General features: G+C 41.2%; 1 protein-coding gene and 4 non-coding genes across 5 annotated transcripts; 4 read left to right on the top strand and 1 right to left on the bottom strand.

The window, feature by feature from the left end:
- Nucleotides 1-5,779: 5,779 nt before the first annotated feature.
- On the top strand, nt 5,780-15,908 carry sall1b (spalt-like transcription factor 1b). The gene is made up of 3 exons (XM_033634581.2): nt 5,780-5,858; nt 7,342-10,523; nt 14,200-15,908. Exons 1-3 carry the CDS (start codon nt 5,789-5,791, stop codon nt 14,464-14,466), a joined length of 3,519 nt encoding a protein of 1,172 aa, XP_033490472.1. The 5' UTR covers nt 5,780-5,788; the 3' UTR covers nt 14,467-15,908.
- trnae-uuc (transfer RNA glutamic acid (anticodon UUC)) lies at nt 11,937-12,008 on the top strand. The gene has a single exon. It is a non-coding gene; the product is annotated as a tRNA-Glu (tRNA).
- trnae-uuc (transfer RNA glutamic acid (anticodon UUC)) lies at nt 12,494-12,565 on the top strand. The gene has a single exon. It is a non-coding gene; the product is annotated as a tRNA-Glu (tRNA).
- On the top strand, nt 12,931-13,002 carry trnae-uuc (transfer RNA glutamic acid (anticodon UUC)). The gene has a single exon. It is a non-coding gene; the product is annotated as a tRNA-Glu (tRNA).
- Nucleotides 13,960-14,031, bottom strand: trnae-uuc (transfer RNA glutamic acid (anticodon UUC)). The gene has a single exon. It is a non-coding gene; the product is annotated as a tRNA-Glu (tRNA).
- Nucleotides 15,909-17,828: the final 1,920 nt, after the last annotated feature.

The raw sequence follows: 17,828 nt of genomic DNA, 5'->3' as shown, positions 1-17,828 counted from the left end.
TGTTCTCAATCCATGTCATCAAATACTGCTGCTTTGTCAGTGACCTTGGCTTGGTTTGGTTCCATTCGTCTGAAGTTTATTTTGAAAATAAAAACTGTCTGCATTAATTGAACACAAACTGTACATTTCCTGTAAAAACAGAAGTTTATTTTGAAAAGTCACAACACATGTAACAAGTGTAAATTGACATGCAGTCTCTGAATATCCAAAACTGATGCAGGACAATATTGAGTAGGGTTGGGTCGGTTCTCGGTAATACCAATTCGGTTCCGTACTCCGTCTTGCACCGGGTTTTTTTTTTAGACCGACCTGACTGCATACTCGGGCGGAACGTACACAGAGCGGACGCCACAGAGGTCCACCCGGTAAAAGTGGACGTCTGCAAGCCCTGTGCGCGCAAAGCACGACCGCGTGGACTCTGCTCCGCGCACCAGTGTCACACAAAAGACTGTTCTGCATGTATTTTTCACATTGCGGGGATTTTTCACGGACATTTTTACACGGAGTCTGCTCCGCTTATAGTACACCCGAGTCTGTGGGCACCTGTGTCTGCCTCTTCACCAAGCGCACAGCAAGCAGGAGAGAGAGGGGGGTGGGGCAGGGACTGAGCTAGAGGATGCGAGTGCGCATGCACCGAGGCCTCTACTGTAGCCTGGAGTTTGTTTAATAGTGACGGGGAGTCGATAATGGCAGACAATTTAGTCTCGACGAAATCAAAGAATGCGTCACTATAGCAACACTTTGGCTTTGAGCCAGACGAAGGAGGCAACCCTTGATTGCACTGATTGAGTAAGCTGCAAAATTTATTTGTAAGGAATAAAAGAAACAACTTGTTACTGTCACTCTGTTGTCCTACTATGGCAAGCTGTTTTAACATTTAATCACTAAGTCCGGCTATCCAGAATTACCATTATAGATATCTATAACGTCATTTTGACTAGTAGTAATGTCATTGTGACTAGTATAAATTTTAATTTAAGATATCTGTACCGCCATTCTGACTAGTCAAAACTGAATTACAGATATCGGTAACGTCATTCTGACTAGTCAAAACTACAGTTACAGAAATTACCATTGTAGATATCTATAATGTCATTTTGACTAGTAGTAATGTCATTGTGACTAGTATGAATTTACCATTGTAGATATCTATAACGTCATTTTGACTAGTAGTAATGTCATTGTGACTAGTATGAATTTTAATTTAAGATATCTGTACCGCCATTCTGACTAGTCAAAACTGAATTACAGATATCGGTAACGTCATTCTGACTAGTTAAAAACTACAGTTACAGATATCTGTAATTCAGTTTTGACTAGTAAGATTCAAACTATTTTTGCCATTCATGTGTATGGGGTTTGTCATTATAGATATCTACAATTACATTATGACTATCTATAATTCCAGTTTGAGATATCTACAACGTCATTTTGACTAGTCATAATTCAGTTGCGGATATCTACAACGTCATTTTGACTAGTCATAATTCAGTTACAGATATCTACAACGTCATTTTGACTAGTCATAATTCGAATTCAAGATATCTACAACGTCATTCTGACTATCTGAAACTCAATTCAAGATATCTAGAAAGGACCACGTAGATATCTTCAATTGATGATAATTAAAGATATCTTGAACTTGAATTATGACTAGTCAAAATTAAAATGTAGATATCTCAAACTGGAATTACAGATATCCACAATTCAGTTGCAGATATCCAAAATAACAATTGCAGATATCCACAACTACATTGGAGATATCTATAATGACAAACCCCATACACATGAATGGCAAAAATAGTTTGAATCTTACTAGTCAAAACTAAATAATACCTGTAATTAGAGTTTTGACTAGTCAAAACTAAATTACAGATATCTTGAATAAGAGTTTTGACTAGGCAAAATTATGTTGCAGATATCAGATATGAATATCCAGTCTAGCTATTAAACGTTAAAACGGCTTGCCATAGTCCTACGGTCGTTTTTTATTTTAAATGAGTCAATTGCGCCCCCAAGTGGCGAAAGTCCGGTATTACCGACTTGATGCGGTATTTTACAAAAACTGGACCGTTTTTTGTTTTTTTTTCTCATACTGACCCAACCCTAGTATCGAGCACATTATATTTGGATGTGTTGCTCCCCTGACAAAGCAATATTTCACAGATTGGGATGAGAGCGCGTTGGACTTCTCAATGTGTTTGCATCCCAAGTTGTCACAAATCACCACGTTGTCAGTGGACTCTCACGACTATGTATTACGTGCTAGGTACCCTCCAGTGTCTCCTGCTGATGTTCTGGGACACCGCAACCAATGTCAGGACATAAACAAAAGCACATGGTTAGGTTTGGAAGAAAAACATCATAGTTTGGGTTTGCATTCATATGGGAAGCAAACACTGGGCTCCTGGGTGAAAGTCTGGGATTTGTTGGACACATCCACCTCCACTCCTGCCCACCTTATGGGAACTTGCTAGCTCCTTATAATCTGTGTTACCATTAGCATTTCAAACTGATACCATCCTGTGGTGTATCATACTACTGCGACATGTGCTGTGTGGCCGCATTACAAACTGACGCCGCCCAGCATATCATACCACAATGAAAGGTGGCTTTTGGCGTCGGTGGCTGATGCAGAAATCACAGACAAAGAAGTATCTGATGGCTTTAGAATGAGAGCAGGCTGGATTTCTTGATATGATCATCTGCTCCAGGCACGCTACTGCAAGTGTTTACATTACATACACTGCTACATGTCGCTACATGCTAACGTCAGGGAAACATGTCATCTTATTACTGATGTTTATTTTAGATCATATTCCTGCTGGAACAATTTATTGGCTTTTATTGGTGATTTTTAACGGTACAAAGTACTACTTTTTTCTGTTACGTTCATTCCTCCAGGTGCAATGAAGGTGCAAAGACACTGAGATAAACGCTGACCAATCAGAGCAGACTGGGCTTTTCAGGGGGCAGGTCTTTAAGAGACGGCAGTAAAACAGAGCTTCTCAGCCAGATACAGGTGTTCTAGCACAGACAGGATGAGGAGAATGAAGTGTTTTTTGAACATTAAAGCATGTGAACATGTTCTAGTACAAACCCAAAATACAGCGTATGATCCTGAAAATGAACATAATAGGTCCTCTTTAAATTTGATCCTGTCTCTGACCGACTGCCTGCTGCTTCATGTATTAATGCAATGATTCACAGTGAGGTCAGCAAATGAATCTGATGTGTCATGATGATTCATAGGATTAAGAAAAAACGTGTTCCTGCTGTACAAAGTGTTTCTTTTTGTGTCTCTTCTCTATTTTTTGCTTTTTTTAATTGATTTATTTATTCTTCAGGCCTCTAGAAATATGTTTAAATGTTCAGTTTGGGGTCTCAGAGACATCGGTCCTCATTATTTGTGTGCGTATGTGTTTATTTTGATTGAGAAACATGTCACTATGATAAATATAGAACATCACCAGACCTCTCATCTAAAAGAGGATGTTTCTTCCAGATAATATTTCATCACTGACAACATTTGAATCTTCCTGTCACCTCAGAGCAACTTTAATGAAATGTGTAGAAACCAAAGAAAATGAGCAGTTAAATTAAATACTAATATAAATCACAGTGTAGCTACTGAAAGTGTCTTTTATAATGAAAAGCAGTTAACTGTTTTACCTCTTCCAAATATCAGAATTCATTTTTTAAAATGATTCACACACTTGTACCTCAGGTTGTGTATCACACCTGAGCAGACAGGAAGTGAGGTCTACTCAGTGTTGGTGTGAGTTTCCCTGTTGGCCCCTGGAGTAGGTTGCTAACGGCCCCGGGGTCTGAGCTTCTGAGAAGTTTTCATATCTAATAACAGAGTACCTGAGAGAACACCTGGATGAACCTACACACACACACACCTGAGACACACAGGTGTGAATCACATGACTTCAGAGACCAGCAGCTGAGTGAACTCCTCACCTCTCAGGTTACTGAGCGCTAAACAACAAACAGCAGACACATGAAGAGTTAATCATAAAAACATAAACTTGAATGTTGAGGCTAACTGATGGATATTAATAAATAGCAGCAGATTTTATAGTCGATTATAAAAATGTTAAAGGTACTGAATGTAACGTTCAGAAAATCCTTGTTATTAGTGACCCCTCTCTCTGAGGACGTTCAGTGACCTGCAGTCAGCATCCTGTTGTTCACACTGTGCAGCCATTAGCTGTCTGGGCATCGACCAAAACAGTGACAAACACAAGTCTGACCGTGGCTGACCATGATCATATTGATAGAAAGCCAACACATTCTCACTCCGACCATGTCACATGTTGACGTTTGGACTTTCCACGTCTACATATGACATGCAAGGTACCCTGGGTGCGTTGGTTGTTGACGTTGTGGGAAGCCATGTCAAGTTCTGCCTGTTACATGCCTTGTCTTCTTTCAAAATACACTTCTGTTTTCACAGGAAATGTAACGTTTACATACAGTCTCTTTCAAAATAAAAGCACTACTACGTTTTTTTCCTTCAACAAAAACAAAAAACCATGCTTGGGTTTAGGCCAAAAAACTGGGTTTATCTTTAGAATCTTATGGGATGTGAACACTGCTCTCTTGGGTGAAAGTCGGTGTTTGTTGGACCCATCTGCCACCTCTCCCACCTGCACCACTGGGACTTTCGCCACCTTAACTTTCGTCCTTGTCCCACCGCATTTCCCGCTTAAACTATAACGGCGACCGGCCGTATATCATGCCGATGCTTTTTCCGTTGGTGTCTGATGCCTCACTCCCCACCACTAGGACTACCCTAGCCCTAGTGTATCAACTCGAATTCAGTCAATGCAAGCCCACTGGGGTTCATGGTGGGCTGGTGGCCAGCGGCAGCACTGCATCTAACCCTTGTATGGCAGCAACAGAAAGTCTTCTGATCTGGCGAGGAGTCGGGATGTAGAGAAGGTGGTCCCCCTGTCACACTCTGGCGAAATACGAGTTGCTACAGGGTGCTAAATGAAAGTCCGTCAGTGACGGACTGCCACTGCAAAATGTATAGAAGCACAACATGTGTGAACTGGACTCCATTTGTAAGCTAGCATTACTGTTGCACACTAGCTGAAGTCACTCAAGAACATCCTTTGGATTTTTCCGTAACTTTTGTCACCAGTCCTTTACATAGAAAATCAGTCCAGAGGCTGTTATTGGCAACTGAAACAGTTGGGAAGGTCACAGTTTTTAAGTTACGTTACAACCTGTTCACCCATTGGAAATTAAAAATTATGAATACATGTAAACACGTTATATACAGAACCTTAAAACAATCTAGTTTCAGAAAATGTCAGAAGCAAACTTTAAGTCTCAGTTAATGTCTGTGCTTCTTAACATATTATTTATTGCTCACATGCAGGTACTTTTTATGAATATACGTGTACACACAGTAAAAACAGTGTGTGTAAAATTTAGTTAACACTGTCATTTAAACTCAGACAGGGACACACAGCCTCCAGCTTTTCTGATATTTTCATAAAACATTTTTTTCTTCCTTTTGATAACAAGAAAATGACTAACAATACATTAAACTGAAACTATATCATTGTGATTTTAGTTGGAATTTGAACAGTGACAAACTCAAATTTACACACTGAGATAAATAGGTGTGTGTGTGTGTGTGTGTGTGTGTGTGTGTGTGTGTGGTGGGTGTGGTTTGTTATGACAAATACTGTATTTTCTATGCTCTCTCTCGTCTCTCTCGTCTCTCTGTCTCTGTCTTTGTCTCATTCAGTCAGTCAGAGTTGGAAACATGTCACGGAGGAAACAGCTGAAACCACAGCAGGTCCACACTGATGATTTATCTCTGCGCAGACACACCGGTGAGTTATTTTAATGCAGAATATTTATCATAATGTTTGAGGAAAACAATCTGTGCAGTTTATCTTTATGGGAATTATTGGAAAAATAACTTGTTTATTAGCAGAAGTTGTGGATGTAAAGTAAAATCAGTCATTTTCTATCATTCAGTATTATTTTATTTTTACAGTATTCCTATCACATAAAACCTAATGATCAGTGGTAGAATTACTGTACATCTATAGTTCAGTATACAGTAGTACTACAGTGCAAGTTTATTTATGTTGTTGATCTGTTGTGTTTTTCTTGATTAATTTGAATATTATTGAACCTTGTTTCAATAAGAGAGTTAAATCTGCTCTGTTAAAGTTTGAATTAAACTTCAACATATTTAAATTTAAACTCTGAAAAACAGTGAGTTCTATAAATAATAAGACTGGCGTTAATTCTTAATTAAAACATTTTGAGTTCACTCAGGTGAGAAATTGGTGTGATGATGTTTCAGACTAATCTTAAATTAAAATTAGTCTGATTTGCTGCCGGTCCAGTCACTGACGTTAGACTTTGTTTGAGATTCCTGTTGAAAAAGAGAGACGAGTGTTCATGAACAGCTCTGTAACTTGTAAATTATACACGTAAACAGATTGTTTCAAATCATATTAAAGCACTGGGGAGGGACTAGTGCTTTTTATTTTGGCTTAAAGGAGGGACATTCATCTTTATATGGTTGTATTTGGTATTTCAAAGGGAGCTGACAAAAACAATGAATGTTAAAAGGGTAGGTGTGATAAGCTGAAGCTTCAGCCTACACCTTTTCGGTCCTGGTTTGTTTTGTTTTTGTTTACCCTTTTTAATGCTAAATTAAGCATAATCAACATTAAGTATTAACTTAACTTTTATGTATTGTCTATCTACCAGTACATTTGAGTTTTATAAGTTGGAAAATGACTAAGCTAAACTAAACTAAACTGTTTATTAAACAACCCTCTTAATCCTAAATGCCACTGTCATGTTTTCTTCAAAAATCACCAAAATTATATAACTTATCACAGCAAGAAACTGTACAAACAGACATTATCGATGGATTTTCAAATTTCCGATGGTCCTTAAACATATCATGTCATCAAAATCATTTTATTCTGCGTCTCATTAAAGTTTTAAATAGTAAAATTATGTGATTTGTGAGGAGGATTTGTGATAACTCACACTCCTGTTGTTTGCTTGTTGCATTGGCTCCAATATTTTTATTTGGTGTAAATATAAAAAATATGGTTATTGATGGTAAAGGGAAGGACATTGATTTTCCTCCAGTCACTCAGTGAAGCTCAAGGAAAAATATTTGTAGCTTCAGAGTGTCAAGATAATGGCAAAAAAAAAAAAAAACACCTCAGCCACCCTCTGATAAAGAAAGCCCAGTCTATTATGAATGCTTTTTAAAATGTTGCAGAAAAGTGCAGCAAATTATTATAATGATGATAATAATTTTCATTCTGAAATCTGTTTCAGATGATGTGTCTCTCAGTGCGGACTCTCCTCCTGCAGTGGATCTCTGTGTTCATGTCTGCAGCCGATGCTGTGCTGAGTTTACTGCGCTGTCAGATCTGCAACAACATCAAACCGCCTGCTCTCCAAATCCACCAGTTCTGATCGTGAATGAGGACGAGGATCTGCAATCCATCTGGTCACCAGCCAGCCCATCACAGGACAGATCCAACAGAAGCGCAGATTTCATGGATTGTTTTAGCAGAAGTAGACATGCAGAAAGTCCCTCAAGCTCCAGCAGTAACCAGAGTGTCAGTGGCACTGAATGTAAAACTGATGATGACCTTTGTACCTCGGATTTCCCAGAATCCTTACCTCAGCAGGGCTGCTCATCCGACCCAGCAGGATACTCGTGGATGAAGAGCAACGTCGTTATTGAAAACCTGGAGAGCACTAAAGTGGCCGTGGCTCAGTTTTCACAGCTGATGCACTCGGACAGCTGCCGCAGTCAGACCAACATCTCGTCTCTGCTGCAGCAGCTCCTCGCCCTGCAGATACAACAGGTCCACCAGCTGCAGCTCATTGATCAAATCCGTCACCATGTTCTGTTGTTTGCTTCTCACCAGGCTGAAACACCAGAGACCCTGATGATCTGCACCAAGGAGCTGCCGTCTTCAAAATCCACCAATCAGCTCAAGGCTCTCGGCACTCATCTGTCTCAGCAGCTAGCTGCAGCTGCAGGGTTAGCCAAAAGCTTATCGACTCAATCTGCTAACATCAGTGGCTACAAACAGTTCACAGTCACAGAGCAGCTAAATCAAAGTCAACCTGACAGCAAAGATGTGATGTCAGAGTCCTCAGAGAGTCTTAATGAGCTCATGACGACAGCAGCTCATGAGCGCATTTCTAAAACACAACACATGGACTCCCAACTTAGTTTCTTGTCCCAAACCAAGATGTCCTCTTTGATGTTTAGTAATAATTGCTTCATCAGTAAGACTTCTGAGAACTCTCATGCACCTCACCCTTCATCCCGCAGTGAGCATACAGAGTCTATACCAAACATCAGTGCAATCGTGGAGGATCTGGATGCCCTGGCAGCTTTGGCCCAGCAGAGCAAATGCAAGAATCTGAAGCATTCTGCAGCCACGCCTTCAAAAGAGTTTCTCTTCAAACACAGATGCAGATTTTGCAGCAAAGGTTTTGGGAGCGACAGTGCCTTGCAAATTCATCTGCGATCCCACACTGGAGAGCGGCCATACAAATGCAACGTCTGTGGAAACAGGTTCTCCACCCGGGGGAACCTAAAGGTTCATTTTCAGAGGCACAAAGAGAGGTACCCACACATCCAGATGAACCCTTATTTTGCTCCAGGGCACCTGGACAAAATCCAAACCAATGCTGGGATTTATTTTGGTATGTTACCAGAGAAAGCAGCTTTAAGATGGCTTGATAGGTCACCTTCCAAAACCACAATGACCTCTGGTTCTCTGGAGAAGCCGCACTCAACCAACCTGTCCTCTCTCATCAAGAAAGAGGAGAACCTTATCTCTGTACCCCTTCCACTTACTCAAGGGGATCTTTACTTTGATTCAGCTGCAAGCATGGACTTCAGGTCAAAAGCAAAATCTACAAAGATGCCAGCCTCAGTGGAGACCAGGCAACAAAGAACAATGAGTCTTCAAAGTGAAGGTGTAAAACCATCTTTTAACTTTGTCTCTAAAATGATGACCACAAAGTCAGAGGAGTTGGTCGCTGTCAAACTCAATCCATTCATCCATCCCAGTTCCACCTCATTTTCAGGATTCCTTTCACTAAAACACTCAACACCAAACATCAAACTCCAGCTGCCATCTGACACCACTGACCAAAAAGTGTCAGACCCAAACGAGTGTGTCATCTGCCACCGCATCCTCAGCTGTCAGAGCGCTCTGAGGATGCACTATCGAACACATACAGGGGAGCGTCCTTACCGGTGTAAACTTTGTGGCCGAGCTTTCACAACCAAAGGAAACCTGAAGACGCACCAGGCTGTTCACCGTGCTACCGCCCCACTGAGGGCCCAGCACTCGTGCCCTATCTGCCAAAGGAAGTTCACGAATGCTGTTGTCTTGCAGCAACATGTGCACATGCACATGGAAGGTCTCTTACCCAGTGCAGACCGTACAAATCAGACATACTCAGTGGATTGCAACGAAGGATTCAGGGACAAAACAAAATTGAATCACAGGAAGAACATCTCAGAAGACAATAATGGGGACTTTTGTGACAACCAGCAGTCTAGATTCAAATCCTTATCCCTCTGTTTGGCCCCATCGTTTGGTAAAAATCTAACTGATGCTAACAAGAGGCCACATGGGGAGCTGCAGTTCAAATGGATCAAAACAGAGAGACCAGAAGGATCCAATGACACAAATAACCAACATGCTGCTGAAGCCAGTCAGTGGATTGGTACATTTCCCATGTCCAACATTTCAGCTTCCAAGCAGTCTCTGTCTCCTAATGGACAAACTTCAATGTATTTTAAAACTGTAAGGCTTGAAGAGCCACTCCAGACGTGGCTCGACTCAGCCACTTTAACTCTCCATGCATCTGCTGCAGCGCCCACCGACCTTACCTTATTTAACCATGCCGAAGATTCTCCAAACTTTATTCACAGTCTCAGAGAAAAGGGAGTCCTGAAGAACACGTATTGTGATATATGTGGGAAGACTTTTGCCTGTCAAAGTGCCTTGGATATCCACTACAGAAGCCACACTAAGGAGAGACCGTTTATCTGCACAACATGCAACAGGGGCTTTTCCACTAAAGGGAATCTCAAGCAGCACATGCTCACACATCAAATGAGGGTCTTCCCATCACATCTCTTCGAACCTTCCAATCCTAACCAAGCACCCAACCATAACAGCTCCATGTTATCCATCGGCTCACCAGCTGTGAAGACAGAGACTGCTGCTGTCCTGAACTCCTCCTTTAGGAATGGCGAGGACCTTCCTGGTCATTCCCAGAGCTGTTCTGTTTTAGAGTCTTCTGTATGTGCTGTAGCACCACCTCGCCGGACACCCAAACAACACCACTGCAAGACTTGTGGGAAGAGCTTCTCCTCCTCTAGTGCTCTGCAGATCCATGAGAGGACTCACACTGGGGAGAGGCCATTTGCCTGTGCTGTCTGTGGACGAGCTTTTACTACCAAAGGAAATCTAAAGGTTGGTTTCACCTGCGTATATACTGTATTTAAAGGGCTTTTCTACTACAGGAACTTAAAGACCCATAACTTCCCAAAGGTTCTGCTTTAGTTTCCACTGTTCTCCCTGTACTTGGGGGACAAGTTCCTGAACCTAAATCATCAACTCAGCAAACACAGCAATTGATAATGGAGGACATGTGTTAAGAGAAGTTTCAATATACAGGCAGTATTCTGATTCAGAGCAGTCAGTCCAGTTTTCAGTCACATAGCTAAACTTTCCTAACAAACAATGTATAAAAAAGGGCAATGTTTGTCCCGGTATTCAAAGCAACATCGCCTTTTTAGTGGCGTATATCAACAAAATCCTGGTTTGTAAACACAATAAAACACAAGGTAGAACCTAGAACCAAGGCTGCTGTTAAATAGTCCTTACTACCTAAGATGGTTCCTACCTGAGTGAAATGACTTGGAGGTATCTGAGTGTTCATCGTGATAAGAGCTAGTGGAATTGTCTAAATGTGAAAGAAAGGAGCTTCAGGGATTCCTTTCTTATATCTATCTTTCCTTCACCACCTCATGATGATTTCCATTGAGGTCAAGGAAAAGTGGTCAGGAAAGGTCATAGAAGGTCATTTTTTATTTTGACAATTCGCCTGCAGCCTTAAAATCTTTGCACCCATATTGGCAGTGATGTGGTGGTAGTTGACGATGTAGGTGTACTATTAGGCAGATGCATTGGTTACAAAGAAGGAAGTAGATACACTCTCCTATATATCCCAGTATCTTTTTGGCTGATAGGTGGGTATACTATGAATGGCCAGAAAAAGAGGTGGGTATACCCCGTATACCTGCATATACCCTCCAGTACACCACTGCATATTGGTCAGTTCACAGTCCCTGGGAAATGAGCGTGTCCCTTTCAAGTACATAGTGCTGGCACAGCTTTGCCTGATTTGAAGGCTTAAAACCTGAGCAGACTTTGATACAACATCTGAGCCCAGGTCATTTCTGATCCACTTCCAGGTCTAGTGGTCAGGATTCTTGGATTTCACCCAGAGGGTCTGGGTTCAATTTCTGGTATGGGAATCATTATTTAACCAGCATGAATCTGTAGAGATGCCTGCATACAGTCCTCCTAAATACTTCTGTATTTGGACTATTCAGCTGTGAAACTGGTTTTGAGTGGAGTTGAAGCCAGACAGAGGACATCAGGTTTTTCTTGTTGTGTCATGCCACATCACCCCCTTACAGCAGTCCTCAAACTGCTGGCTGTGATGTTAAGCTGTATCAAATGACTCACTCTAGAATACAATGTTTGATATAAGTCTTGTAGAGCTCAGATTGTCAGAGTTCATGTACTTGCCTGAATCATGTTTCAGGCCTTCAGACTATGAACTGATTCAGAAAGTAGTCCTATTTAGCAGTGAATCAGTCCCATATGGTCTAGCGGTTAGGATTCCTGGTTTTCACCCAGGCGGCCCGGGTTCAACTCCCGGTATGGGAATCTATGTTTAACCAGCTTGGATCTGTAAAACATACAGTCCTAACCACCGCAATTGAAAGTATCTACAGTAAACTAGAGTTAACTCTAACCAGATTACCTCTGGCTCAGCAGCCATGTTTCAATGGTGTCATACAGCTAATAGATAGTTTCCATCGTCTTGGACACACCCACTGATGTCATCATGGTGAGCACGAAGAATCCGATTTTTTTGGCTCCAGCTGGGAACCAACTTTTTCGGGTTCTGAGTCAATATCATTTTCGTCAAAATGCTCTGAATGGTTCAAAATTAGGTGCGGGAACCTGAACGGAACCAGTTCCATGTTGGCGGAAAAGGAGTATCTGTGAAAGTACTGCAAGAACTGATGTCACCTCCTGCATGACATTCATTCAACATATTTACAGTTCTGCTTGACAAATGTCTTTTGACTCTGCATGTTTCTTGCCATGTGATGCACTTTAAATCGCTGTGGGCTCTCTAAAAGAAGTCCCATATGGTCTAGCGGTTAGGATTCCTGGTTTTCACCCAGGCGGCCTGGGTTCAACTCCCAGTATGGGAATCAACATTTAACCAACATGAATCTGTAAAACATACAGTTCTAACCACTGTAATTGAGAGTACCTATACTACAGTTAACCCTAACCAGATTGCCTCTGGCTCAGCAGGCATGTGTCAATGGTGTCAACTTTTTTGGGTTCTGAGCCAATATAATTTTAGTTAAAATGCTCTGAATGGTTCAGAATTAGGTGCGGGAACCCGAACAGAACGGTTCCATGTTGGCGGAAAAGGGGTATCTGTTAAAGTATTGCGAGAACTGATGTCAGCATCAGCATATTTACAGTTCTGCTTGACAAATGTCTTTTGACTCTGCATGTTTCTTGCCACCTGCTACACTGTAAATCACTGTGGGGTGTCTATGAGAAGTCCCATATGGTCTAGCGGTTAGGATTCCTGGTTTTCACCCAGGCGGCCCGGGTTCAACTCCCGGTATGGGAATCACTGTTTAGCCAGCATGGAATTGAAGAGAAACTTTACATTAGAGCTATAAAAGATCAGACTGATGGTGGTGACTCTGTTGAAGTGCACGAACTGTGGTCTCATTGTAAATTGTAGTGTTAACAGTCTTGTGTTAAAACAGTTCAGAAAGCTGTGATGGTGTAGGCCTGTTGTTGTGACAATGCAATATGATCTAGAAAGTCCAGTTAATAACAGAATGATACTTTCTTTAATCTTTCGTTTTGACAATTGCAAAGTAAACAGCAGAAACACAGAATTCACTTTAGAGTCCTGCGCCGGGTTGGATACCCACGGTATCTGCAAGTACCTGCCGAGTAAACCACAAAAACATTTTTCAGTAGATAAAAAATATATTCATATAAATTCATGGGCATGAGTAAATATGAACTAAACGCAGCTTGGGCAGATTCTGGAGCTGAGGATCCAGGTGACTGAGGCCAATGGGGCAGTTACTGTGGATATCTGGACTGATGATTACCGCAAATTACAGCAACAACAGGTGGGAGCTTACTGAGCAGGCTCTTTGCACATCTGAGTGGGACACTACATTATGTAAAACAACATAACAAAAACAGTGCGTTTAATCATGGGTCAGGTCGTGGGACTTCTATTGACAGGTCGAAGTGTGTACAGATTGGCTTGGTTCAGGTACTGATCTTTGCAGGCGTGGGCAGATGTGGGTTTGCAAAACTGCACCGATGCAGAACTCTGATTCATGTTACAAAGTTATTTACCACACTGTGTTTGCATGTCTTTGATTGACCAATGTAGCATCTCATCTGTTGAAGTTGCACTGCTGTAGACGAAGAGCCCGGTTGCATTTTTTAGCTTGACGACTGTGTTAACTGTTTTCAAGGTGTTAGAGGGTTACCGTTTTCACACAGAGCTACAATCATTATCAGTGTCTCATCAGAACTGTCCCTGACTAAAGTTTCATTCCCATACCGGGAGTCGAACCCGGGCCGCCTGGGTGAAAACCAGGAATCCTAACCGCTAGACCATATGGGAACTGCTGTCTAAATTATATCACCTCCAATGATAAAACTCACATTAAAATGACTAATGTCAGAGATTTCAACATTACAGCAGAAATAAAATAAAATAAGTTTTGTTGGAGATCTAACGAAGGGCACATCAGCATGTCCTAAATGGTAACCACTGCCTGTCCTGTTGCAGGTTCATATGGGCACTCACATGTGGAACAGCACCCCCAGCAGGAGAGGACGGAGACTGTCTGTGGACAGATCATTTGGATTCGGGAATCGTCCTGTTAAACTTCCTGAGCCGCCACAGAAGAATCCTTCCATGGTTTCCAACAGCAGAGACTCAGTTTACCACTGTAACCAAAGTCCAGAGCTTTTCTCTGCAGGTTTAAAGACGAATGATGTTCGTGTGATTCAGAGTGGACGTCCGTGTTTCTCCTCAGGACACCTGAAGGACTGAAGCAGACACCTGAAGAAAACACAGGTGTAAACTTCAGCATATGGACCGCAATGAGCCTCCTGCTGTTAGAGGGAGGAATAACTGTTGAAAAGTAGTCCAGTCACCAGTAGAAAATGTTGGCGTTGTACATTTCTGCAAACTACTAATACGTTACATCTGTACGTTTCATATGTATCATGTCAAGGTTTCTAAAGTTTGTAGTGTATGAGCTGACTTTGTCATCAGGAGGTGGAGGGGATGGTCTAGGATGTGAAACCTAGGAGGCACAAACAAACAACAAAACCAATAGTTTTTTACCAAGACCTCACTGTGTTTCCAGTGGATTTTTGGTCACTAAATGTGGGTGTTTTTAGCGACCCATCACTGTGTTTCCAGCGGGGATTGTTCCCCCAAAACCCTTTTATTTTAAGCCCAAACATGATCTTTTCCTAACCATCACCAAGTGGTTTTGTGCCCAAACATTACCACACATTAACCACAACGTTGTTGAAACCTTAAGTTTCGTCGTATCCACTACATACTACCATATAACATACCATACAAGGTATCCCTGGTTTGCAGAAATATACAATGCCAACATTTATTCTGTGATTGGGTTGTGAAAAGACACCAAAAGACAGATAAATAATTTATGGACATTAACACTGTGCATCTTTTTGTGCTGGGCTTCTAATTATGTATATAAATGTTAATATATTGAATGCAATGAGCACATTTTTTTCTATTTATTGGTTTTATACAGTTTTGCTGTGTGAGTTTACAGCTGAGTAAGAAGTATAATGTCATCATGCGCAATAGATTTTTAAAGCTGCTGGTGTGTGCGACTGTCAGTCTACAGGTTATCTGTGTGTGAGATTTCTGCTTCAGTCAGATTCTGCCGGTCAGTATTGGGTTTCTGTGATTCTCTGATTTCATCACTTATAATTACTGATCTGTTAACAACAGGCCATTGTTTCTCATTCATAGTGAAAGCCCTTTGAAGGGAGCTTATCAACAGGGAAGCTGAAACCAAAGGACATGTGACTTCACATATCAGGAGGCGAGCCCAGGCCACTTGGGTGAAAACCAGAAACATAACAAAATGTTAATTTAAACAGTGGTGTGCTAAACACTCTCTTGTGTTATGCAGACACATTGCTTTTTAATATGAGGGGGTTTCATTTAAATCAATTCACAGAGGCTTTATTGGCATGAGAAATATATGTTTACATTACCAAAGCAAGTGTGAAATAAAAGCGAAACTGTACGCACAATAAGTAAACATTGACCAGAATTTGGTTTTTATACGTCACTAAGACTTCTAACACCTCTGACACACCCACCGAACAAGAGGAAACATACCTGAAAGTTTAAAACCATTTCAAAGAAACAATTCGTTCAATCTAGAAACAGTAGGAAAATGGTGCACACCATTTTCAGATTGAACATGCCCCAGGATTCCCACAAGCCCCAGATGTTGGCTGGTTAAAGGTCACAGCTCGACAGAAGAGTGTCTGAGAGTTTTCTGTGCTCATAAAGTTCAAGTTGAAAAACTTTATATTTGTAACATCAGCTGCTGCAGTGAGCTGATTTATTTTGAGGAGTAAACTCTGACAGAAGATGAAAGTAATGCTGAATGAGAGTTTGTGCTGAGTTACAGAAGTTGCAGAGGAAGTGATGTCATGATGTCAGCTCTCTTCACTGTGGCATATTAATATCCTGCCTATAAAACAAACATCACATGTCCAGCTGATGTCATGTGTTCATACCACGGTCACTCGTCAGTCTCTCAGTCAGACTGATGAGTTCAGCTCCCACACAGAGAACTAAAGCCTGAAACAAAACCTAGACAAAGCCTCGCGCAGAGATAGATATCTGCAACAGACAGACAGGACTCACTGCTGCACACACACACACACACACACACACACACCGTCACAGCTGACTGACACAAACACTGAAGACAAACTGAATCTGCTGAAGAAGCAGAGACTCCACCGACTGACTGTTACTGTAAAATACACTTAAAATTCATTACTTTATATGACTTTGTAATTTGTTTAAGACCTTTATGGAGCCACCAGACAAAGACAGAGTCTATAAATTCAAGCATTGCTCATTTAAAACTACTGTATGCATTTGTGGGATGTTTTCAAAGATTTATGTCTTCAGTAGGAACAATGAGCTTTGAGCTGAGAGACAGGCAGGAAGTCAGACAGCACTGAGAGATGGACTATTTTAGCTTTATCTTTATTTTGTTTTATTTTTTTTTAACAATAAAGATAATAGCATCAGTCTGTCCTGTTTGGACCCAGTTGGATTAATATGTCTAACTCTCCCTCTTAATGCTTCACAGAAAAAAAGACTTATTTCTTTAGGAATATGTTTATAAAATGTTTCGTATACAACACAGAACAAAACAGCTCAGACATGACAAATGAACAGAGTAGGTAAAAATAAGAAATAAAAACAATAACAGTGGCCCTTATATCCCCAGCCCTCACCACCTCTACACCAGAGAGACGCTACATCAGATCCGTTATAGAACTGCAACTCAACCTACTGCAAAAAAAAAAAATGGCATTGTACATTTATACAAACAATAGATACATTACATTTATACAATACTATGCAGCACATACGTCGAAACTTTACATTTCAGCAATGCCTGTTAATGTGTGGTGAGATTTAGGGTCAAAAACCTCTTGCTTATGGTTCGGAAAATGATCATGATTTGGCAGTAAATACCTGCTTGTTGTGATACTATCCCCTCTGGAAACACAGCAATGACTCTTTAAAAAAACAATCACTTCTGTTGTTCGTTGGTCTCTAACAGTGGTTTGGAGCTCGGCAGGTGTCTTGGTTAAAATCATACTTGACTCAACTTGACTGTTTTAAAATAAGAGGAATTCATTACCGGAATTATATTCCTGTGGGGCAACCCAGTCGCCAGAATAAATTTTGGCAATTTTACGTTTCTGCAAACCACAGATGTGTTACATTTGTACGTTATGTTTCAACAATGCTGTGATTAGAGTGTGGTTATGTTTAGGTACATGTTTTGGCCAAAGATACCTGGTTTTGGTGACACAATCCTGGCTGGAGAAGCCGGTGATGTGTCTATCAACCCCGCCTCACTCTGAAGTTGTCAAAAACCGACACTTGCTCAAGTGACTTCTGGCATCAGACAGATGAAAAAAGCCGTCCTTTCACATCGGCATGATACATGGCTGGTTGCTGTTGTTTTTTAATGGCGCCCAGTGGCATCAGGGGGAAATGCAGCAACAAACAACAACAAAAGTTGGTGGTGGAAGATCGAGTAGGAGGGTTGCTGGATGGGTCAAGAAACATGGACTTTCACCTGGAGGCTGGTGTTTGCTTCC

The sequence above is a fragment of the Epinephelus lanceolatus genome, chromosome 5 (genome assembly GCF_041903045.1).
Source record: "Epinephelus lanceolatus isolate andai-2023 chromosome 5, ASM4190304v1, whole genome shotgun sequence".
Classification (NCBI taxonomy): domain Eukaryota; kingdom Metazoa; phylum Chordata; class Actinopteri; order Perciformes; family Serranidae; genus Epinephelus; species Epinephelus lanceolatus.
This window is presented reverse-complemented; position numbering and strand designations above follow the sequence as displayed.

Bases quoted from the DNA above. Each gene is read 5' to 3' on its own strand.
- sall1b (XM_033634581.2), top strand. From the start codon at position 5,789: ATGTCACGGAGGAAACAGCTGAAACCACAGCAGGTCCACACTGATGAT. The intron at 5,859-7,341 runs GTGAGTTATTTT...AATCTGTTTCAG, and splicing joins ATCTCTGCGCAGACACACCG to ATGATGTGTCTCTCAGTGCG. The intron at 10,524-14,199 runs GTTGGTTTCACC...GTCCTGTTGCAG, and splicing joins CTACCAAAGGAAATCTAAAG to GTTCATATGGGCACTCACAT.